We start from the raw sequence: 20644 nt of genomic DNA, 5'->3' as shown, positions 1-20644 counted from the left end.
AGAATTCACACTTACACAAACAGGTCAAACACTGAAATATCTGTGAACCTATTGTCATTTCGCACAATTTGTTTGTTATATTGCACAACTTTTGTTGTTTCATTTTGTTCATTTGCACTGCAGGAGGAACAGCTCTCCAATTTCGTTACAAATTGTAAAAGGACTTTCTAATTTATGCAATTATTAACTGTTTCTTGTCTTGACTTTAACATACTTTGCTCTTCAAGTGGACATTTGGCTGTCTACAAATTCCGACATAAAAATAACATTTCAATGTAAAAATATATCTTTTTGATGAATTGCAAATGAACATAAATATTATCAAACTTTCATAATTTCAAAAAAAAATTCATAATTTTCTCAAATACTCTGTGGGAATAAATGACTGGACTCTCATCAAAAGGTTTGTTGATAAAAAATAGTGATTTCTTTTATTTCTTTGATAAAAGCATTACCACATAGCATTATACATTTCCAAAAAATAAATATTCAATATCTTGTGTATAAAAAAAAAGAAAAGAAAAGATAAAAACTTTTTCCTAAAATCTATCTCCAGACCACAGACTGCAACCATGTGTTTGCAGTATTGCTCTCTTGCTGCCAGATAGCTGTGGGAAATATTGCATTAGTTTTCACAATAAGGGATCTCTGAATACATCTTAAAATACTTGAATTGTTTGGAAAAAGACAGCCATGATGTTACATAAGATTGACAAAGTATAGTAGAAAATACTTTTAGAAAAAACCCCGACCATGAATCACTATCCTTTTTTTTTATTTTTTTATGTGAGGGTCACTTTTTGCCCCTCAGTCAGCCATTGCTGCATGTGTCATGTTATGGTTTATTTGGAACAAGGATGGTGTACAATAAATGTATCAAACCAGGTGGAACACAGTGTTAATTTCCACCTGTAGTCCCTGGGTGTGTGTACATTCATATATTACAACACAAAAACTGCCACATGACACTAATAAATACACTTGTAGGGCAGACCAGTGCATATACATTCAGAGAGGCATTATCAGATCGCTTAACTATTTTTAATATTCATGTAACTGTTTATGAAATGTGACAAAATTGATAATAAAATACCACATAAACATCACCATTCTCCCTCTTAAAGAGAATGGTCAAAACTTTACAACTAGATACTTTATACACGCTCAGATGTAACACGTTATGATACAAATACCTGAAGCTTTAAAGGGCAACATGATTTAGACTGCACAATAAATAAAACTTTATGGAACGCAACCTTTGTGATTTAAATATATGGTTTAACATTTTTTTGTGTGTATAACTTGTATTTCACTTTTATGATATTGTGAAATCATAAAGAAGAGCAGGTGTCACTCACTTAAAGCAAATGAAGAGAATACTCTCACTTACAATCATGAAGCATAGCCAATTGTTTTGGCAACCAATTCTGAAATCGTGTTTGAATTAATAAATACTAAAAGATCAAAAGTGATACGGGAGGATGAGGGAATGTCACACGAGTAACTTACTGAACCAGTAAGTCAGGATCTGCTGGCAATGTGCCAAATGTATTGAGATTAAGTCATCAGGTGCTTAAAGATGCCTAAAACACACACAAGAATCGTATATTTATTTTCCCTAAAAAGGACGACTGTTGTACTCTTCTATGCATTCCAGTTCTTGTGTTAGCCTCCCTCTTGGAACGGGAATGTCTTTCTCATACTAATATCTGAGAATTAGTATTAGAAAGACATTCCCGTTCCAATACTAATATCTGAGTTGGTATGAAGGTCAGTTTTCAGAGAGCAATTTCTGCCCTAATGATGATTTAACCACCCAAAGGGAGGGAATTTGTATAAATGTAGCCAAAGTCGGTGAACTAAAACAGGTGGCGTTACAAAGTCCCCCTTCAGAAAGCCTTCTCTGCCCTCTATATGCTATGACCAGATCTCCCACAATGTATTTTTCATGCCACGTCATCAAAAAGAGGGGGAACATCTTAAACAGCTTAACGGCTTAAGGGCTTACCACCCTACTCTAACTTAACTTCATCATGATCAACAATCAAGTCAAGCATGCCAAATGAAACCACATGTGAAACACTGAGCGTCCACAGGGAAGATCGAAAACATACAGAACAGACATTTTGAGTCAAACCAAAGAAGAAGCACTGCAGTCCTGGATTAAAAAAACAAAAACAAACCGACTTTACATGTCTCTCTATTGTACCTCTCATCAGGATGCCCTCAGTCGACCGAGCGCAGCTGACTTCGCAACTTCACTCAGTAGTACGTCATAAACATGTTCGTTCCTGCACTGGTATCCTGCAATCGTCTGTTTCAATTCGGTGCCTGTACACAGGAATCACCAGGGAGCGTTAAGTGCAGTAAAACTACAGTACCAATAGATCTTCAACACCACTTTACCCAACTTTCCAGCTCAGGGCTGCAGGCCACTACCATTTTAGAGTCTCCAATAACCGTGGGAGGAAACCCGTTTACCTGGAGAAAACACATGCATGCACAGGGACAATAATGCAAACTCTCCACAGCTCAGAGCAGGGAGACCCTCGCCGTGAGGCGAGAGTACCAACCTCTACACACCGGTCCTTTATAACAGCAAAGAAGCTTTATGAAATCTGTACATATCACACTGGCAACACTTCTTCTATTTATCCATCCACATCACAACGGAGTAGTTTCATCCACACATTTATACTAAAGCACTTTTTTGGCCTTCACCTTCCAGCTGTTTGACTTTGAACTGCTTTCTAAACATTTTGGCTTTCAGTGGGTTTTCCTATTGAGAATCCGTTTTACCCCCCCCCCCCCGGACGTAAACAAAAACAACGTACAAAAGCCTTCATTTTCCTGCTTTTCTCGAATTTTCAATAAATATACTCGCTGTACTTAGGGCCTGATCTACTTAAGGTTTGCTTGTAATAAAAAAAGAGTGCAAACGTGATATTCTGCACACGCGCCGTGGGAGCTGATTTACTCACGGGACACACTGAAGGAAATAACACACTATTTATTTAGCATGTTTGCCTTCATCGGCCTTCAACGTTTGAGCAGGTGGTGCAAACCGGCTCTACGTTTAGCAGAGATGCTGTTGGTAATGTGACAAAAGGCCCCTTTCTCTGTTTTTGTTTGCTGTTGTTTATCTCATAGATTTCTTTTTTTCTTTCTTTTTTTTTTAAGCCAAATTTTGATTTATTTACTGTAACACTCGGATACACACTCTGATATGTTTGATAACTTCCTCCATCAATAGGTCAAACTCTGCATTTCTTCATTCGATCGCTCCATGATTAACACAAGTAAAGACGATCGCCCTCGTGAAAACAGCTTCTAAAACACACAAAACCTTCATTCAGGTGCGTCATCTTTACACCTGCTGTCACTCAGTGTTCTTCCTCGTCCAAAACCTGCAAAATGCACGCAAGCTGAAAGCGCGAATTAAGCAAGTCAGTACACTTTTTGCAGGCTTTCAGTAAATCAGGCTCCCAAGTAGCAACGCATCAGTGGAGTGGTGGAGGGAGGTTCAAAATAACACGTCACCAGTGAGGACAGAGTGAGAAGTTATCTCTGACTCCATCAACAACAAAAAATACTGATCAGGTTTGATGGGAAAAAGTCGCTTTACATGTTTTGTTAAGCAACATCACTCGTTCTCTTACTTTTCGCATTACCTTTTCCATTGGCAGAGCTGAACATGTCTTCATGCTTTGAAACTTTGCTTGAAATGATAACGGCCACACACCTTGAGTCCTGCCAGCATCTTAATATTAACAATAAGACATTCAAATATTCAATAGCTTTCTGTTAAAGCAAACTACCAGACCTGCAGCAAATGTGAATGCATAGTTAGGACGGAGGGAGACGACTGTGTCGCTATCCATCAACGTGGACTTGGGCAACATGGGAACTACGAGCTTCTGATCATGCTATTTGGAGCATCAGCAGACCTGCAGAACACTTACAAAGGGCAGCGATAGGTCAAGGGATGTAAAGTCAACAGCGGAATACAGAAGTAAAAACAGTAGTTATCAGTTTGCATCGGGTTTGGAGTTCATATACAACACTCACGCTTTCGCCAGGGAGGCGTTCACAGGAGAAAAGTCACTATGGTACAAAGTCAGCTGAAGTCTCTCAGTATCATCCAGAGTCTAGTTTCTCGCCCGTTGCTCTCCGAGGGGAATCTTTTGCAGGATGACCGGCGTTCTGGGCAGAGATTTTTGGCAAAGCCACAGTGATTGGGCCTCCTGCAGGTGAAGTTAACCCTTTGCTGACAAGGATTGAGACGCTTGTGCCACGCTGTCCGTCCAAAAGAATCCGCAATAGGAAAGGATCATTTGATCGCACGTCAGTTCAGTTTACACACGTGAGCATGAACAAATCTCTTCCAAAAACTTGTTTCCAGGGCGCCACACTTCCTGACTGAGAGGGCATTGGAAAATGTTATGACGTCGCCTCAAAATGAGTTGTATTTTTGTTTTTAGATATCTAATGAGTCATCACAGATGTTACCCAGATTCCCTGCCTATGTTTTGCACATTTGAAAAAGACTTATTCATGTTCAAAACCAGGAATGAATTTTTCTCCTTTCAGTGTCGATGGTCTTCGTAGCCCTCGCCATGGGAATATTAAGAAAAATACTAATCCCTAATCCGTAACAACGGCGAACTTCACTCCGCTGACGTCGTCTCAGCTTTCAGGCTGTAGATCTTTCTTCCTGCCTTTCCTCCAATGGGAAATTCCACAGTCTGAAACACAGAGGCAAAAAGAAACTTTAATAAACATAAACCTGGACGGGTTGCAAGCCCATCACAGCGCACATACAGAGAGAGACACATAATCGAAACCGAGGGCAACTTTGACTTCAAATGTATGTTTTTAGACTGTTAAGAAGATCCACACACGCACAGGGAGAAAAGGCCAATTCAATCCAGATAAAGCCCAAGACTGGACTTTTTTCAAATCATACACACGGATCACTTATTTCCAGGTGTTCTTGATAAGCTGCACTCTATCTATATATCGGCACCATGTAAAAGCGAACCGGTAACTTGGACAAGTGGAGCAACATCGAAGTAACTTGAAAGAACTCCAAGGCATGCATAAGCTTCCCAAACATCCAAGATCAGTTAGATCTGAAAAATAGCAAATCTGGATGGAAGTTTCAATGAACTTAACTTCACAAATTGACAGGAGAGAAGGACAACGCCACTGAAATGTAACTAAATGAGGTCGAATTACCAAGTACGCTCAGTACCTACTTGAGTAAAAGCATAGATATTTGTTTAAAAGTAATACTCGAAGACATACAGTTCATAGTATTGTAACTTCATTGCCTTTAAATTTAAGTCGTTTTAATCCTTTTACTATAACATATAATATAAGTACATAAATACTATAAGTAATATTTTAATGAGTCATTCTTATGGAGGTTAAAACAAGAAATGAGTTTGAAAAATGTAAAAGTAAAATTAATACTCAAGTAAAAGATAACTACAAATACTGAAAAATCTCCACAATTAAGGTACCAAAGTGAAGTACTGAGTTACTTGCCACATCTGGGTTACGGTCATCATAATATATTTGTTTCATATCATGATAAGAAAGTGTTTGCATAGAACTTGAAAACATTAAATAGAATGGGGTGGACATGTGGATGTACGGTGGCCCAGAAGGGCCAACAACACAACACAACAACAAAAGCCACAACACAACAACGTGACATTGTGACAAAAGACAGACTAGAAGTAGATTCTGCTGCCGAAGACGTTTTTTTTATGGTCCTTGTCAGCAGTGGAGTCATTATTGCAAACTGCAGAGGATGCTCTTATATTAGTCACATTCACCCCTTCACACACACACACACTCACACAAACACACACACACGCACACACACACACACCAATGGTGACAGCTGCAATGCAAAGCGCTCTCCAGTGAGAGCATCTTAGGGTTCACTTTGGAAGATATACACACTAGAAAGAGACAAAATATTTTTTAAAGGGGACATATCATGCTAAATCCACTTTTTTAGCCCTTAAATGCATTTTGTTGTATATTTAGAGTGTTTAGAAGTACAGAAAAGTTCAAAGTAGTCTCTTCAGGTGCTCCGTTGATATCTTTATATTCTGTTTTGGTCATATTTTGCGATCGGTTTCGATTTTTCTATTCTCTATTACGTTTTTTGAACAATGACGTCACAGTATTCTCAGCGGAACTGCCAAATTAGGACATCGACATTTCGAGCAATCCGCCATTTTTGTTTCTCGCTGCGATTTTGTGGTCCAACCGAAGTTACGAGAGGATAAGTCAAAATGTTCGGTTGTTGGATGTAGTAACCCACAAGCTTCGTTACACCGTCTCCCAGCATCAGAACCTTTTCGAAGTGCCTGGTTGAGTTTTATTTTTCACAGAAATGTACCCACATCTGTGGGTAAGGTCATTTTTGTGTGCGCGAATCACTTTAAGGACGACTGCTTCAACAACCTCCGCCAGTATAAAGAAGGATTTGCCGAAAGACTTCGTCTGATTGAGCGGTCAGTTCCTTCTATCTATGGAGACGACGAACAGAGCACTTCGGTAAGCTGTATATAACGCTAAAAAGTGTGATGATAAGACGTCCCTGTCATTGTTTTGTTAGCATTAGCAGTTGCACCGTCTTCATATGTTAGCGCTGTGTGCTCGTTTTAGATTATAATGTAACTTCTGTGTTAAATAGTCGTTGTAATACAGGCAGTATTGTAGTAGTGGGCATGGATGGAGAAGTTAGTGTAAATATAGTAACACACCATTGCGTTACATCCATATGAAGACGTTGTTCTGTAGGTGCATCATCGTCATTTTCATCTCGCTCCGCCGGGTCCGACTCTGGCTCCAACATGTATGGCTGGATGGACAAATCTTCCGTTGTTGACATTTTGTAAATAATGTGTGAATATAAAGTTTCTGCGCCGCTAGATAATTGTATCTGTTCTATCAAACTACAAAGATGGCCGAACAGGGTGACGTTGAACCGAGTGTCACCTCTGCAACCTGGAGAGGAGGAGGGGTATGAAGTGTCTCATTTGCATTTGAAGAGACCGCCCCAAAACGAGTTGCTCTCAGAAGCGCATCAGAAAAGGGGTAGAAAAGGGGCCTGTGGAGCTCTAATAATGAGGAATTCAGACCCAAGCATTGCAGTTTCGCGTTGTATAGACCACAACTGTATGATTTATATGTAAAAAGGAAGGATTTAAAAGCATGATATGTCTCCTTTAAGTATTATTTAAGTAGGATATTCACTGGTAAAAACACTGAGATTTTTACTAAACTTTGACACTCAAACAATAGTTAAAGTTTGGCGAATGTAGTATTGTTGTGTGTCCAGGTGTGGACTAGACACTGAAACTGCAGTAGAAACCTGATTTGACGAAAGTTTATTTCCAGCAAACATGTAGATTTTCTTATCTGAGCCCCGATGATCTTTATTTTTCTGTTACTCCAATGGTGTTTTTATGCTTCGATGCGGTTATTTCATTAAAACACTCGTGGGACGCGAGCTGGAGACTTAACCGTAACCTTGCCGTCACATGATGGGGAATAAATTAAATTTGACAATAAAGTTGTGGTTCCCGGTTAGTTTAATTTCTCTTTAGGGTTAAGTAAGTTGGGGATGGAAGCACCATGTGGAGACACGTGTGTGTGTGTGTGTGTGTGTGTGTGTGTGTGTGTGTGTGTGTGTGTGTGTGTGTGTGTGTGTGTGTGTGTGTGTGTGTGTGTGTGTGTGTGTGTGTGTGTGTGTGTGTGTGTGTGTGTGTGTGTGTGTGTGTCCAATTGGAAATAGTGAGAAATGTGGGAATAGGAACCATCCATGCAGACATCTCTCTTTTGGAAATCTGGAGAGACCAGAACTGTAAAGATGGCTTGGCAGGCTCCAATAAAACCTTGAGCATCAAAGGTTTGGCAAAGGTTTTGACCGAGCGAAAGAGCGGACACTTGGAGAACACTAAGTACTGTCAACATGTACTGTCTGCTTGTCATATGAGGAAAAACATTTTAACTCAAATCAAATATGTTAACAACACAGAGTTTAGAGTCTACACGCCTCTGACATATAGACGAGAAACAAACGTCAAAAGGTTTCTTCAGGACTTAGAGATGGTGGAATGTTCCCTTTGTGATGAGGACATTAAATATTACATAAATCCATGAACACCTGAGGTCATGCTTGCACACCCCGAGCCAGGTGAAGCGTTTTTTTTATGTTTTCATCGTTTTACAATCCAGATCAAGTTGTTTCCTATCCTGATGAGCTCATTTTTAAAAACAAAAAAACAAATCACTTTTCCATCAAAGGGTCTTTGCCTACATACTTCTAAGTTATTATTGTCAAAGCAGTTAAATACAAATAAAGCTTTCACATATTTCTTGCTATACTCACAGTCCTGTTGGGCATCTTTGCTGGAAAAGCACTCGCTGAAGAGACAGTACATTGTGTGGCAGAGGTTGTCCAGGAGGGATTTGGGGAAAACGAACCGCCAGCTGGACTCTAGCACCATGTCGGTTTCTTCGGTTAACTGGTCCCAAATGTCCTGGATGGTCTCTGGAAGCTCCTGCTGGAACACCTAAACTCAACAGAGAAATGAGACAGTCAGGTGAGATATCCATTGATCCATCTTCTATGTTCTATGTCAATCCCAGACTCGAACCAGAGACATTTTCACAGAGAGGTGAAATATCATTCACTCAAATCATTAAAAAAAAAAAATCTTTGGCTTCACAAAGTGGGATTGTATGGCTGCAAGGATCTTTACATAACTTCAAACTGTAAGTCAGCAGAAAAACTTTCCAGAAAGTTCTGATCGCCAATCAACTTTTTTTCCCATATATGCGTCATACATGTTTCACTCATTTACACCGGAAATAAAAAAAAGCGTGTTGCCAAATATTAGTAGTGTGTGCACTCAACTGGAGCTGTATGATGCATTCTGAGTATTACAGAACAACGTAGTACTGTTTATATATGTGTATGTGTCTTGATGAGGCTGACAGCATCTGTATTAAATGTCAAGATTAAGCACTTTGAGACTTCAGAAGCAGTAAATGTGTAACATTAATTTAACATTAGAATACTTAAGAGCTCAGAAGTCCATGAGGTCTGGTTTAATTTCTAGTTCCTTTCCATGGTCAAAAAACATCTTTGAAATTAATTGGTAAATTTTCATGAATGTGACCCTTGACCCTCAGTTGGCCAAAGCAGCACTGAATATGGATGGATGAATGGACGGCATACCTGCCTAACTACTACTACGTGTGCAGGCATCCATGAGGCAATTGAATCAGGACTTGGTCACATGTCTTGGAAGACATTTCGCCTCTTATCCGAGTGGCCTCATTAGTTCATGCTGTTCTCTTGATTAATCACGCTCACGGGCTTGCAGAGCTGCTACTGAGAGGTTCACAACAAACTACATTTAAAAGGCAAAATGTTTACAAAGGAAAACCCCAAACTACTTAGTTTGAAGTTGTTTGGAGCTATTGCTGTTATCACTGTGATAAGATTTAATACTAAACACTATTATTTTTGAAGAACGTATTCCAGTCAACGCTGGTGTTCTGGTTATACTCAGGATTTCGTAAGCGTTCAACTGATTGGCTATGCTTAGTTTGTGACTCGCAGGGAACCTTTTGTGTAGAGTGAGCTGGTACTGGCTCGAGCCTCTGCCACCATAGTTTAGTACAGAAGATAAACACCAATTTGTGGTGGAACAGTTTTCTCATTCTTGCTTGATATCAAGCTATTTTGGTTAAACCCAACTGACGAGTGAGGATCAAACTTTTCCACCAAAATTAATCTCGAAGAGAATATATAGATTAGATCTGAAACGAGCCTGCTTTTTGCCCCCTGTCCTAAGCCTGATGATTGATATGGCAACTGTGTTAAATTCATATAAATTGTCCAGTCCTCCTTATCCAACATTTAGAAACAGGTGCAAACCAAATAAATACACATTTGATTTAACACCAGAATGTCTGGAGCCTCGTCATCTTGGCTCCCATTCTCCCACCAATGTGATAAATTCAAAAGTAAATGTACAGCTTCTATCTGAGGAGGAGCTGAGTACACCTGCGGTACAGATATGTGAACTTTGACTTACCTCAGATGGATGTGACTGTACGAACACTCCCTCAGCATCCTTGAAGCGTCTCTCCAACTCAGCAGTATAGGAGCGTGAAGGATGTCTCTCCGGCAGGACCCGGATAATCTGAAATTTATGATGGCATTAGGGTTGGATGGCATGAAAAGAACTCGTAAAACTGATAAAATATACTGAATAAAACTATGCTATTAGGTAAAAAAAAAAAAAAAGAAAAATGCAAGAGAGAGAGAGAGAGAGAGAGAGAGAGAGAGAGAGAGAGAGAAGACAAATATTCCAATGTTACAGTTGGTGCAAATATGTTCAAAATGTAGTATGAGACCAATGTAGATATTGTTATACTTAAAGTAGTTAGAAATATACAGAGTGCATTTTGTTATTCGAAAGAGGTGCGAAAAGTTTATTTGTTTCAGAATCTTGTCCTCGGTCGTGAGCACTGGTTGTCACTTTCACGACTGTTTGGCAAACCTCCCATCTATTACCTCAATATCTCAGCACAGTCGATTTAAACTAATTGCCAGCCCTCGCCCTACCTCCCAGCATATTAGATTCCGCATTAGACCAATAGAATAGGGCTTTATCAACAGTTGCAAACCATCAAGTGGCAACTTGTCCGTCACTGCGAGCAATTAAGATCTTTTTAAAAAGACAAACATAAATGTATAAAAAAGACTTACACGTAATTCTATGGGGCTTGGTTATGATACAGGTTTGTTCTTTATGACTATATAAATACTCAAAAGAATTGTCAACTTTACCTATTACTTAAAAGAAGCCAGTCTAATAGAAGCTTTTATTTGTTTTTGTTTGCCCCAGGCAGGCAAACTGTGAGGCCCTGATGAAGATACGGGTGTACGGCGGAGTGAAAAGCTGCAACAAGCACGGTCCTGCTCGCAGGGGAAAGACCTGCAAAGTCAAAGGCAGGTACTGTTTTCTGATTTCCCACGGTACGCTTAGCTGCATAACTCAGGTCATGTCCTCTGTGCAAATAAACGATGCCTCGTTCAGGCATCTCTATAATTCAATGAACCAAGTGGGGAAAAACAGTTAACGCAACTTGAAATATATACTTTTTTTTTTTTTTCCGGAATTGAACTTGAGCCTTTCTGCACATTTCTTAAACCGTTTCCACAGCATTTCCATACTATTTTACCATCCTAATTATTTCATAATTTGAAAGTAGTCCGTGTCAGGCTGCATTAGATTATGGATTAGGAAATGAGGACATCTTCATAAATGTGTTACTTTCAAAGCATTTCCAAGCCTGGATAACAGTGGTATTTAATTTGATAAATTTTCCAGAGATCTTATGACCACACGAACCTTGTGAACTTGATGAAAAATCCTTTTGTTTTTATGGTTGATCAACAAACCGCACTTTCCAGATACGTTACCAGTGACAGAAAGGACTGATGTTTTGCAGAAAACTGAGGTCAACTGGACAAATCTCTCAGCTCAATGCCCATTGTCAGAGGGGTAATTGTGCATGATATGTTGCTTAAACGTGTATTCTTTCACCGTACACTTAGGTAAGTAGTTGGTGTGAGAGTGCCAAAAAGAAAAAACGAAAAAAAAAAGATGGGGAACCAACAAAAGCAGTTAAAGTTTTAATACTAAGGCATGGAGGAATCAAAACATCGAGCACACACACTCCAACCAGTTGCTGGGCTGTCGCTGTCAACATGTGCAAGCATGCAGCAAACAAAAATGAAAAAACATTTGGCTTACAGATGCTTCTTCATCAACAAAGGTTTTTTTCCAAAAGGTATCGATGTCATGCATGTACAACAAAAACACTGGCATTGGAAGATTGCAAGCTTAATTTCATTTGAGGTCATTTCACGCAGCTTACTCGATATGAAAACTTTCCCAAGTCTCTTAAATCTTAGCACGGCTCCAAGCTGTACGATTTTAAAGTTCTTAGGCAAAAGACGAGCGTTGCCTCAAATCTTTGTTGTTCTGTGCGATGGGCTGCTAGGAAGGCCATGGACCTGATCATGCAACCACAGACAGGCTGAAAACATTCTCTAACCGATTAACTTCTACTGTTGGCGACAGATAACAACCAACAGAAATGCATTAGAAAATGATTAAACCATTAAATGGTTCACTTACAGAGTTCTATCTAATAAGAGCCGGATGTTTACTGACTGATTGATGTCGGCAAATATCTGTCTTTGTTTCCAATTTATCTTATATCAGAATTATACATATATAAAATGGAGGAAAAACAAAGACCAAATGTCCAAACTGACACCAAAACAAAAAGCTCTTCACGCCCCAAGACGGTAAAATGTTGGACCACCTCCACATCTGTTTCCATACCGATTTCTTTCCCTTCACATAAATTTTACTAGAACGAGACACAATTCGTTATTTTGCTGTCGACATCAGCATGTACCTGGATGACATGCAGGACAGCATTGTTACGAATGTGCATTGAAGTACGACCTAATTGAGCGAGCTTCTGAAATCCATGCCACATGTGGGACGAGGTACGAAACTCACGTAACTGCTTGACCACACGGTGTGTAGAAGTGTTGACAGGAGCTTTGCCCCCAAGCATTCATCTCTAATATGATAGATTACTGCAATTTGCAGGATTACTCATCCAGAAAGTAGCCAATGTCCAGCTCATCCAAAGGGAAGCAGCCAGAATTCTTCACGTGAACACAGAAATTTAGAGAATCACTTAATAAAAAAACAACCTTACAATAGCCTTTAAAGCAGTTGAAGGTTTCCAGATACCTTGCATACAATTGGTAAAAAATTGTATGCCTATGCTACGTAGTTGCTTAGGTGTGATAGCGACAGAAAGTCCATACAGGGAATGAAAAAAATTAATTAAAAAATGCAAGAAACGTTTAATGCCGGAGGGGTGCTGGGTCAAGTCTACATCCGGCCCACATTTTTCTTCCATTTTCACAATTAATGGAGTTTAAAGCCAGTGGAAACAGAAACTAACTTTTCCTACCTTTTTTAAGACACCTTGGTTGACCTGGAACCACAGTCTTTGCAGAATCAGATCGTCTGTCCCCTCCACATTTAACCTCTGACAAAAACAAAAAACAGAAGAAATGTATTATTACAATCAACGCGTATCCATGATAAATTGACACACAAATGTGGACAAACAGTGTCTAGACAGGAAATATTGGCAATTTAGTTGTTCAATATTTAATAATTCAACATTTCAATTCGATATTTCACTAATAGAACAAAAATCAAGGAAACTCCCGTGGCTCTTACCATTCTCCTGATATTTGACAGTTTGAAGATTTCCTTTTGATGAACCCGGATGGTGTAGTTGATGGGGAAGTTGTGCTTCTGCAATGAAAAAAGAAATGGGGAGACAGATAAATGTGTGCTGCATAATTCTCTAAATTGTCTTTAAAGATGTTACACTTGAACTTATCGAGTTTGGTAAAAGGAGCCGTGCTGGTTTGCTCAAGGTCACATCTAGTGACAAATGGAGATTGTTTTTGCTTTTAGATCTCTGATTCCCTCCAGCTTACACTTCTTTATGGTCGCTGCCCTGCTTTCAGTAAAGCTTTTAAAATCTTAAGGTTAGGCTTGTTTAATACTTTCACTACTACCATGTTCCCGTAGAGAAAATAAAAACACCCAGATATAAATAATGAGAGTGAGCATATCAAAACACCGATTACAATATTTTCCAAGCAGGATTATTTTCCTCCTCGATAGACAGAACATCCAATTTTCAATCTTTCATCACTAAAAGCTGAGCAATTTATGTTAGAGACTATATCAGAATCAGAAAGATCTTTATTGCCAGGTATGCTCAGCATACAAGGAATTTGTTTGGGGGGTTTTAGGGCAGCGTTAACAACGATGTGGCAGATGTAAAGATAACTTACATATATTGACATATACACATAGGACACAAATCATAATATAGTACAAAAGCGCTTTTTTATATGGGTGGGTTATGTCAGCAATGCTGTATCAGGAATATAGCATATTAATGATGTGAAGGGCTGGTTGGTTGTATTTTTGCTAAATTTGTTTGTCTCCATAATAATTATTAATTTCAAACTCGCTAAGATTTTTAGGATGGAAACTGCAGCACTGCTGCAACATCTGATGAAATTTAAAGCTTTTTAACTAGTTATTATAAATCTAAAAGATACTCAAGAGTTGACACCTGGCACAACAGCACTCATTTCTAAACCAGGAAGTACAGGTTTACATTTTTTCTTCAAGCCTCAACAGTTACTGTAAAGTAATTTAACTGTATGTGACATTGCAAAACAATAAACTGAGCCACAGTATAGCTAAAACTGAATGATCAATGGAGAATAACCCCTGAACCATACAGTCTGCACCTTGATTTTGAAACAAAGATCTATTATCACCTCTCAGCAGGATTTCTAAGGCCTGAGGCATGAGGATGCCTTCAGTGATTATTACTCTTGTAAGATCTGGCTCGTACCAAAAGAGAAGCCAAAAGCCAGAAACTTCAGCTGCAATAACCAAAATGACAGAGTGCCTCTTTAAACTGAAATGATGTGCTTAACCTGAGGGTGTACATTTCCTTCCAGCCAACAAGTTTTATACCGTACTTAAAATGTCTGTTGTTTGATTCACTTCCTGTGTCCCGACCTCCCGCCAGCTGCCTCGCTGAGCGGATCCCACCCCACGCTTCAAACACACCATCATGCTCTCACCATGTACCGTCGCCTGTGGCTGAGGCTGTCGTTGAGCGTCTTCAGGGGCGTGCACATGCTGGCTGGCGTCTGGGCCATCAGAACAGGAACTATCAGAAGCAGGCCTGCGGAAACCGGAGTGACAGAGTCTTAGAAGTTGTACAGCACAGGGCGCAACTTGTCCCCACTCCGGTCCATGTGTCCCTCCTTCTGCTTCATTATTTATCATTGCAGGGAGTCAAATGTGTTCAAGTCGCACACCATTTCCAGGTTTAAGGATAAAAGATGTTGCTGGAAATGGAAATTTGTTACCAAATGCTGGTTACAGACATTTATGATGATCCATTTGTAAAAATAAAGTTTTATTAAAAACATGAAGCTGTAAAGCTTTGTGATGTAACGATAACAATGCACATATCATGTCCCACACCACACAACAGCCTCCATCACAGTCCATCCTACACATACCCCGTCTGAAACAACCGTTCTGCTTTTGTCATGAATTTCAGCCTTTGTATACATCTGGACTGAAACAGTCTGTCGCATTAGCTTACATTATACGCAATTTTATGTGTTTTATGGTTTCCCACCAGACGACTGAGTAAAGCGTGGAAGGTGCAGTATGTGGGTATAGAGCTATAGATATAGATTAACACAGTACATGCAGGCCTCATTTAGATGTAAGGGAAACCGCTGTTCAGTGTATGTCCAGAGTTACTGCATCCATCAGATAATCTATCAGCCAAACAAATATTATTCTGAGTGTCATCTGACGCTCAGAATAAGTTTGACCATTTTGTGTCAAACCTAAAAGAATTGCCTCCGACATATTAGCACATCAATGAGATTTTGAAGTATGTGTTCTCTGTTAATGCAAATCACACAATAGCAACTCAGCTGACCTGTTGTGTTGCTGCATGATTTGCCAATGAGTGCAACATTTACAAACCCTCGTCTCGTACCGTCTGTTTCTCTGTCATGTGCATGGTGAAGCAAAAGCCTTCGGCACAAATGGATGTCGCTCTAGAAACAAATTCTCATCTTCTCCAAACTTGACAAATGTCATAATCAATATGCCTCCGTGAACAACTGGGCTCACCCAACATGCTCGTCTGTGCATCGCTGGAAGATGTAGAGACAGTGCAGCGAACCACTGCTCTGTTTCTAGTTTTCTGATTTATTCTGACTTTACACCTTTCTCTTCTTCGCCCTGTTTTCTTTTTCTTCTTCATGGACACACAGACAACTAGTGGCCCCTGTCTCTATAATTGATGAATATATATATAAATAAATAACATAATGCAGTACTAGATTCACATGTACCAGTAGGATTATAACCACATTTCAACCAGCTATTTGCAAATTACTATTACTGAGTTAATTTCTAGGTTTAAAAAAAACCAACTAAACAATCTACATTAAATACATGTAAGTCAATTGAAAAAAGTGTTTTTAAATTAGCTGCAATAATTGTGATGTATTCTTGTGTTAGATGTTCTCGGTCACGATTTGACTCTCTAGGTTGTGAGGAAAGTTCCTCAAGAAAAAGGAAGAGGGGAAAACAGCATGGTGGGAAGAGTAGCAATGGTCTCCTTTTGGAAATATCCATCTCTCTTTCTTTCTCTTTTTCTTTTTGTTTTAATCAAATTGCACCTCGCTGCCATGCATGTTTGTGCAGTGTGGAAATGAGAAGCCATGAAAAAGACCATACGCAGCAGGGGAGAACATGCAAACACAAAAAAGGCCCAAACCATTTTCCTGGCAGTGTTTGTAAGATACTTCTGAGCAAACTACAGGCCTGTATTTCATGGAACTTCCAGAAGGTTTAATGTGGGTTTTTTTGTTTGGTGGACTCATGAGGAGAGACGCTAACTTGGTAGAGGGATTCTTTCATATTTATGTTGTAACTCACTGTTTACCCCCCGAGCACCCTGCATGAGTCCACCTGGCTCTCTATTTCACTGAGAAAGACTGAATCTACACTCTTTTTCAGACAGTTATCCCACTCATGCGCCCGCACAGACCTGAAGTCCTTAAGATTACTTTGTGAAGTTTCCTAATTTTGAGCAAACTACTAAATCGTGATCAAATGTCCCCTTTTTGAGAAAAGCAAACTCAATATGCGAGTCTGGTTTGAAGTTCGGTTTGCTTGTCCCTCAGGTTTGCTGGCTCCTAAACTGCATTAAGCTTTCTGTAGTGATTCCGAGGAGAAGCTCCTTGGTTCTAGCCATGAGTGCTAATCACTGCTTCGCCGCGCCGTCTTGTCCACTTCATTAGCTTTAGATTCAATCTTCCTCATTTCCCAGGCCGGGAAGCCACTCTAGAAACAAGTGGAGATCAAACTTCTGAAGCCCTGCATGGCCTCGCCCACTGAAATCATCTCTAAAACTGAGCTGTGGAACGCTCCCTGATTGAAAGGAATTGCATATATTTTTTTAAAAACTGATTCAAGAGCAGATGGCCTCCAGATGGTCAGCAGTGTTTTAAAACTAATCTTTGTGCCAATCTCTGGATCAGAAACTTGGAAAATGCCACTCAGAGGAAACCTCCCCACAGGCCATATCCATAAACACTTTGAGGATAGAATCAAATGGCTCTTAACTTGAACGGTTGGAAATTCCCAGCAAGGAGTCGCAGATCAGGAGCGATTTAGATAAGCTCCACAACACAGTCTGGCATTGTGATAATCACATTTATAATATTTTCTGTTATCTTGACTTCACAAAGACGTTTGCATATCTTTGTTTAAAGATTTCCCATGAACAGAAGGTTAAAAAACAACAGATGATAGACGTGTGAAGAAAAAAAACCAAAAGGAACAACCACAAACCCTGAAAGCTCTCAGTGTAGCTTACAGATTAATATATCAGCCCTCATACAATTTCTGAATACCTGCCACCCTGACACATGTAATAAGCGTAAGAGAAAGACACCCAGCAGGACGAGACACACATCTACCGCTGAAACGTGACTCTTTAAGAAGGGATGTCAATCTTTAGGTTGGGGGGCCACATACAGTTCGATCTCAGCTGTAAAATGATAGTACCCTTACCTGGAAATAGTGGGAAAGAAGCACAAGCACATACAGAGAGGATATTGGTAGCACAGTAAGTGTTACTGCTTCATTCGTCCAAATCCAGAAGTGGTTCTAGTGTTGGAGGTTTCCATTTCTACAGACTTCCATCATAGATGGCGTCCATCCTTTCACAGTGATAATAAACAGTAGAGTTAAAGTGTGGTGCAATAAGCCAACATACTGTAACACTGAGTGTCTTTAAAGATTTTTGCTGTATCAGTGTGAAGCCTACGCTCAAAAAAGCAGTTTTCTTTAGTTTACATATCAGACATATGTTTGAGTAACATGAGCATATTGAGTTTATCTTTGTCAAATGGTTCATTCTAATACATGCTGTTCAGATAGCATGGTTTAAAGGGATTTAATCTACTTAATCTGAAAAGATGGAAATGTGTGACATGATTAAATCACATTAACTCAACAGATTTTGGGTTTAAATCCTCACTGTAAGAGATTTTTAGACTTTTAGTACATGAATATGTTCATTATTCATGCATCTATCAACAGGATCAGTTCTTAACACACACACACACACACACACACACACACACACACACGCACGCACGCACGCACACACACACACACGCACGCACACACGCACACACGGACACAGATTCAGATTCACACAGAAAAAATTAAGCTTTGCTTCCATTTATACAAAAAGAAAAATGTACATATCTTTTTTGATTAAAAAGACATTTTTACATTAGTATTCAGGGGTAAAAAGTGCAGTTTTCACAAGCTCTTCTTTAGTTTGGCTCCATTGCCATCTCTCTTTTTCACTAGAAAAATCTGAGGCATCTTTTTTTTTTACCATTTCTATTTTAGAAAAACCAAACATAACATATAGATGTTCCACTCAGAATCTCACACATGTAAGAAATGTACCTGGATCAGGTGAGGGTGTAGTACAAACATGGGCAACCACACTTTTAAATCATGGATCAACTCGAATAACTCCAAATTACGGGTTTTACTCATTCACCAAAAGTTAGAAAATTACAATAACTTTTTCACATGAACTCTAATACAGTCCTAATGTAGATGTTGTTGGTCACAATTTGGCCAATGGAATTTACAATTCACAACGATCACACTTTACCAATACTGGTGCAGAAAATGTAAATGAACAAGTACAGTCAAATTCAAAGTCTGAGCAGCACAGTGCCACTGTCATTGTCGCTTATCCGCACGCACGTGTGAAGAATAAATATTGACTGGAAGTTGTCCACATGTGGAAGCCCTGTGTTGTATTGACCTCTCCCTGTGCAAACAGAGGCATTATGAAAAACAACCTACTCTGGAAGCCTTGTTCTTTTTTTAAATGCTCGAAAAAGCTGTTGTGATGTCCATAAACAGCCAAAATGCAACAGAAGTCAACAATTTTCAAGAAAGTTTTCTTTAAAACTGCCATGATTTCATGGTATGTCTCCTAATCGTACGAAACCAATGAGACCCAAATTAGACAAACTAGGAAGAACAGTTACTTTATTATAATTATATTAAATTTATTGTTATTTTCACACTTTGTTATGTCTGCGGACCAGATTTGATCCTCCGGTGGGCCCATCTTGGCCCACATGCCTTTTGTTCATCACCCCTGACTTTGAGAGAGAGAAGACATCATAAGTTCATACATTGCCTTTTATGATTCATAGTAAATTCAGGCGTACGTAATCAGGTTAACTCCTCTAAATGATTTTCTGCCTGTCAAAGGCCAATTTTTCAGCAGACCTCTCTTGCACCTGCTGCTTGTTATCTTCAAAAAGAATTCCACACCGTAGAATTTACGTGTTACTCAGTGGCTAAAGATCCTCCTTGAACTTGATCTTTTTTTTCCCTCCACACCATGAAAAAGTTATAAGGAGTGCAAGTAAAAAAAAGAAAAAAAAAAAAGTGTATCACTGTCAGTGTAGTGAAAAGTAAGTGTATCTGTAACTTTATCCAAGAGCACATTTTATTAGCTTGACTACAATTCTAGACTAGGCTGTAAACCTTTTAAAATCCTATCATTCTTCAGCGTGAACTTGAATGTGAATGTGTTCAGACAATAGCAGACTGCCATCACAGCCACGTTTGGAGAAGTAAAAGACTAAAGAGGGATATTGTTGTGCTTTATTTATTTAGTTGTGCTTCTAAAACATCGCAGGCGTCGATGAGACGTCAAACACAGACGATCCAAAAAAGAAAAGATCAACAGGAAGAACCAGGTTCAGAGATGACAGGATTCTGCTTAAACTTATTGAGTTTCGGTGACGAAGAGAGAGAAAATGATGGGACAGAAACAAAAAAGCAACAAATTAAAAAATTGCTGCAGAGAAAAAGCAGGCGGTGACACAAACTAATGAATGACAACACCAGAACCGTGAGATATTACAACAATTAAGGTCTTCATTCAGATTATCAATTTCCTGACATCCTTTCAGGGTAATTTTGCAATTGATGATCTAATGAGCTCCTCAAAAAAGAAAAAAGAAAAAGAGAAAAAGTAGCAATTCTTAGACCTCAAGATGAAATGCAAGAAAAACCACCAGTGAATACATAATATTCTGTCAAAAAAAAAAAAAAAAAAAGAACCATATGTCCTCTTACTGAATCTGCTTAGTGTGTGTATGTATGCGAGTGTGTAAGCAGAGACAGAGGCCGCAGCCAGCCTCTTCTCTCACAGGGATTAAGTGAAAGTCCTGCTGCACCATCTGGAAGTCTTTCCATGCAAAAAGCTCAGAGAGGCGGCGTCAGATCAGCCTGCTCGTTACGGCAGGATACCG

General features: G+C 39.3%; 1 protein-coding gene across 1 annotated transcript in view; it reads right to left on the bottom strand.

Annotated features, from left to right (window-relative positions):
* Positions 1 to 3108: 3108 nt before the first annotated feature.
* il34 (interleukin 34) overlaps positions 3109 to 20644 on the bottom strand; it is a 34142-nt gene continuing 16606 nt past the window's right edge. The window contains exons 3-8 of the mRNA XM_080475645.1: positions 14822 to 14925; positions 13383 to 13460; positions 13108 to 13185; positions 10134 to 10241; positions 8417 to 8600; positions 3109 to 4745 (exon numbers count right to left, since the gene is read on the bottom strand). Of these exons, the coding sequence (XP_080331771.1) occupies positions 4687 to 4745; positions 8417 to 8600; positions 10134 to 10241; positions 13108 to 13185; positions 13383 to 13460; positions 14822 to 14925 (611 nt within the window). The 3' untranslated portion in view covers positions 3109 to 4686. The remainder of the gene's footprint in view (positions 4746 to 8416; positions 8601 to 10133; positions 10242 to 13107; positions 13186 to 13382; positions 13461 to 14821; positions 14926 to 20644) is intronic.

This window comes from Lipophrys pholis (genome assembly GCF_963383615.2).
Source record: "Lipophrys pholis genome assembly, chromosome: 11".
Classification (NCBI taxonomy): domain Eukaryota; kingdom Metazoa; phylum Chordata; class Actinopteri; order Blenniiformes; family Blenniidae; genus Lipophrys; species Lipophrys pholis.
Note: the sequence above shows the minus strand (reverse complement) of the source record. Positions and strands in the feature narration are given on the sequence as shown.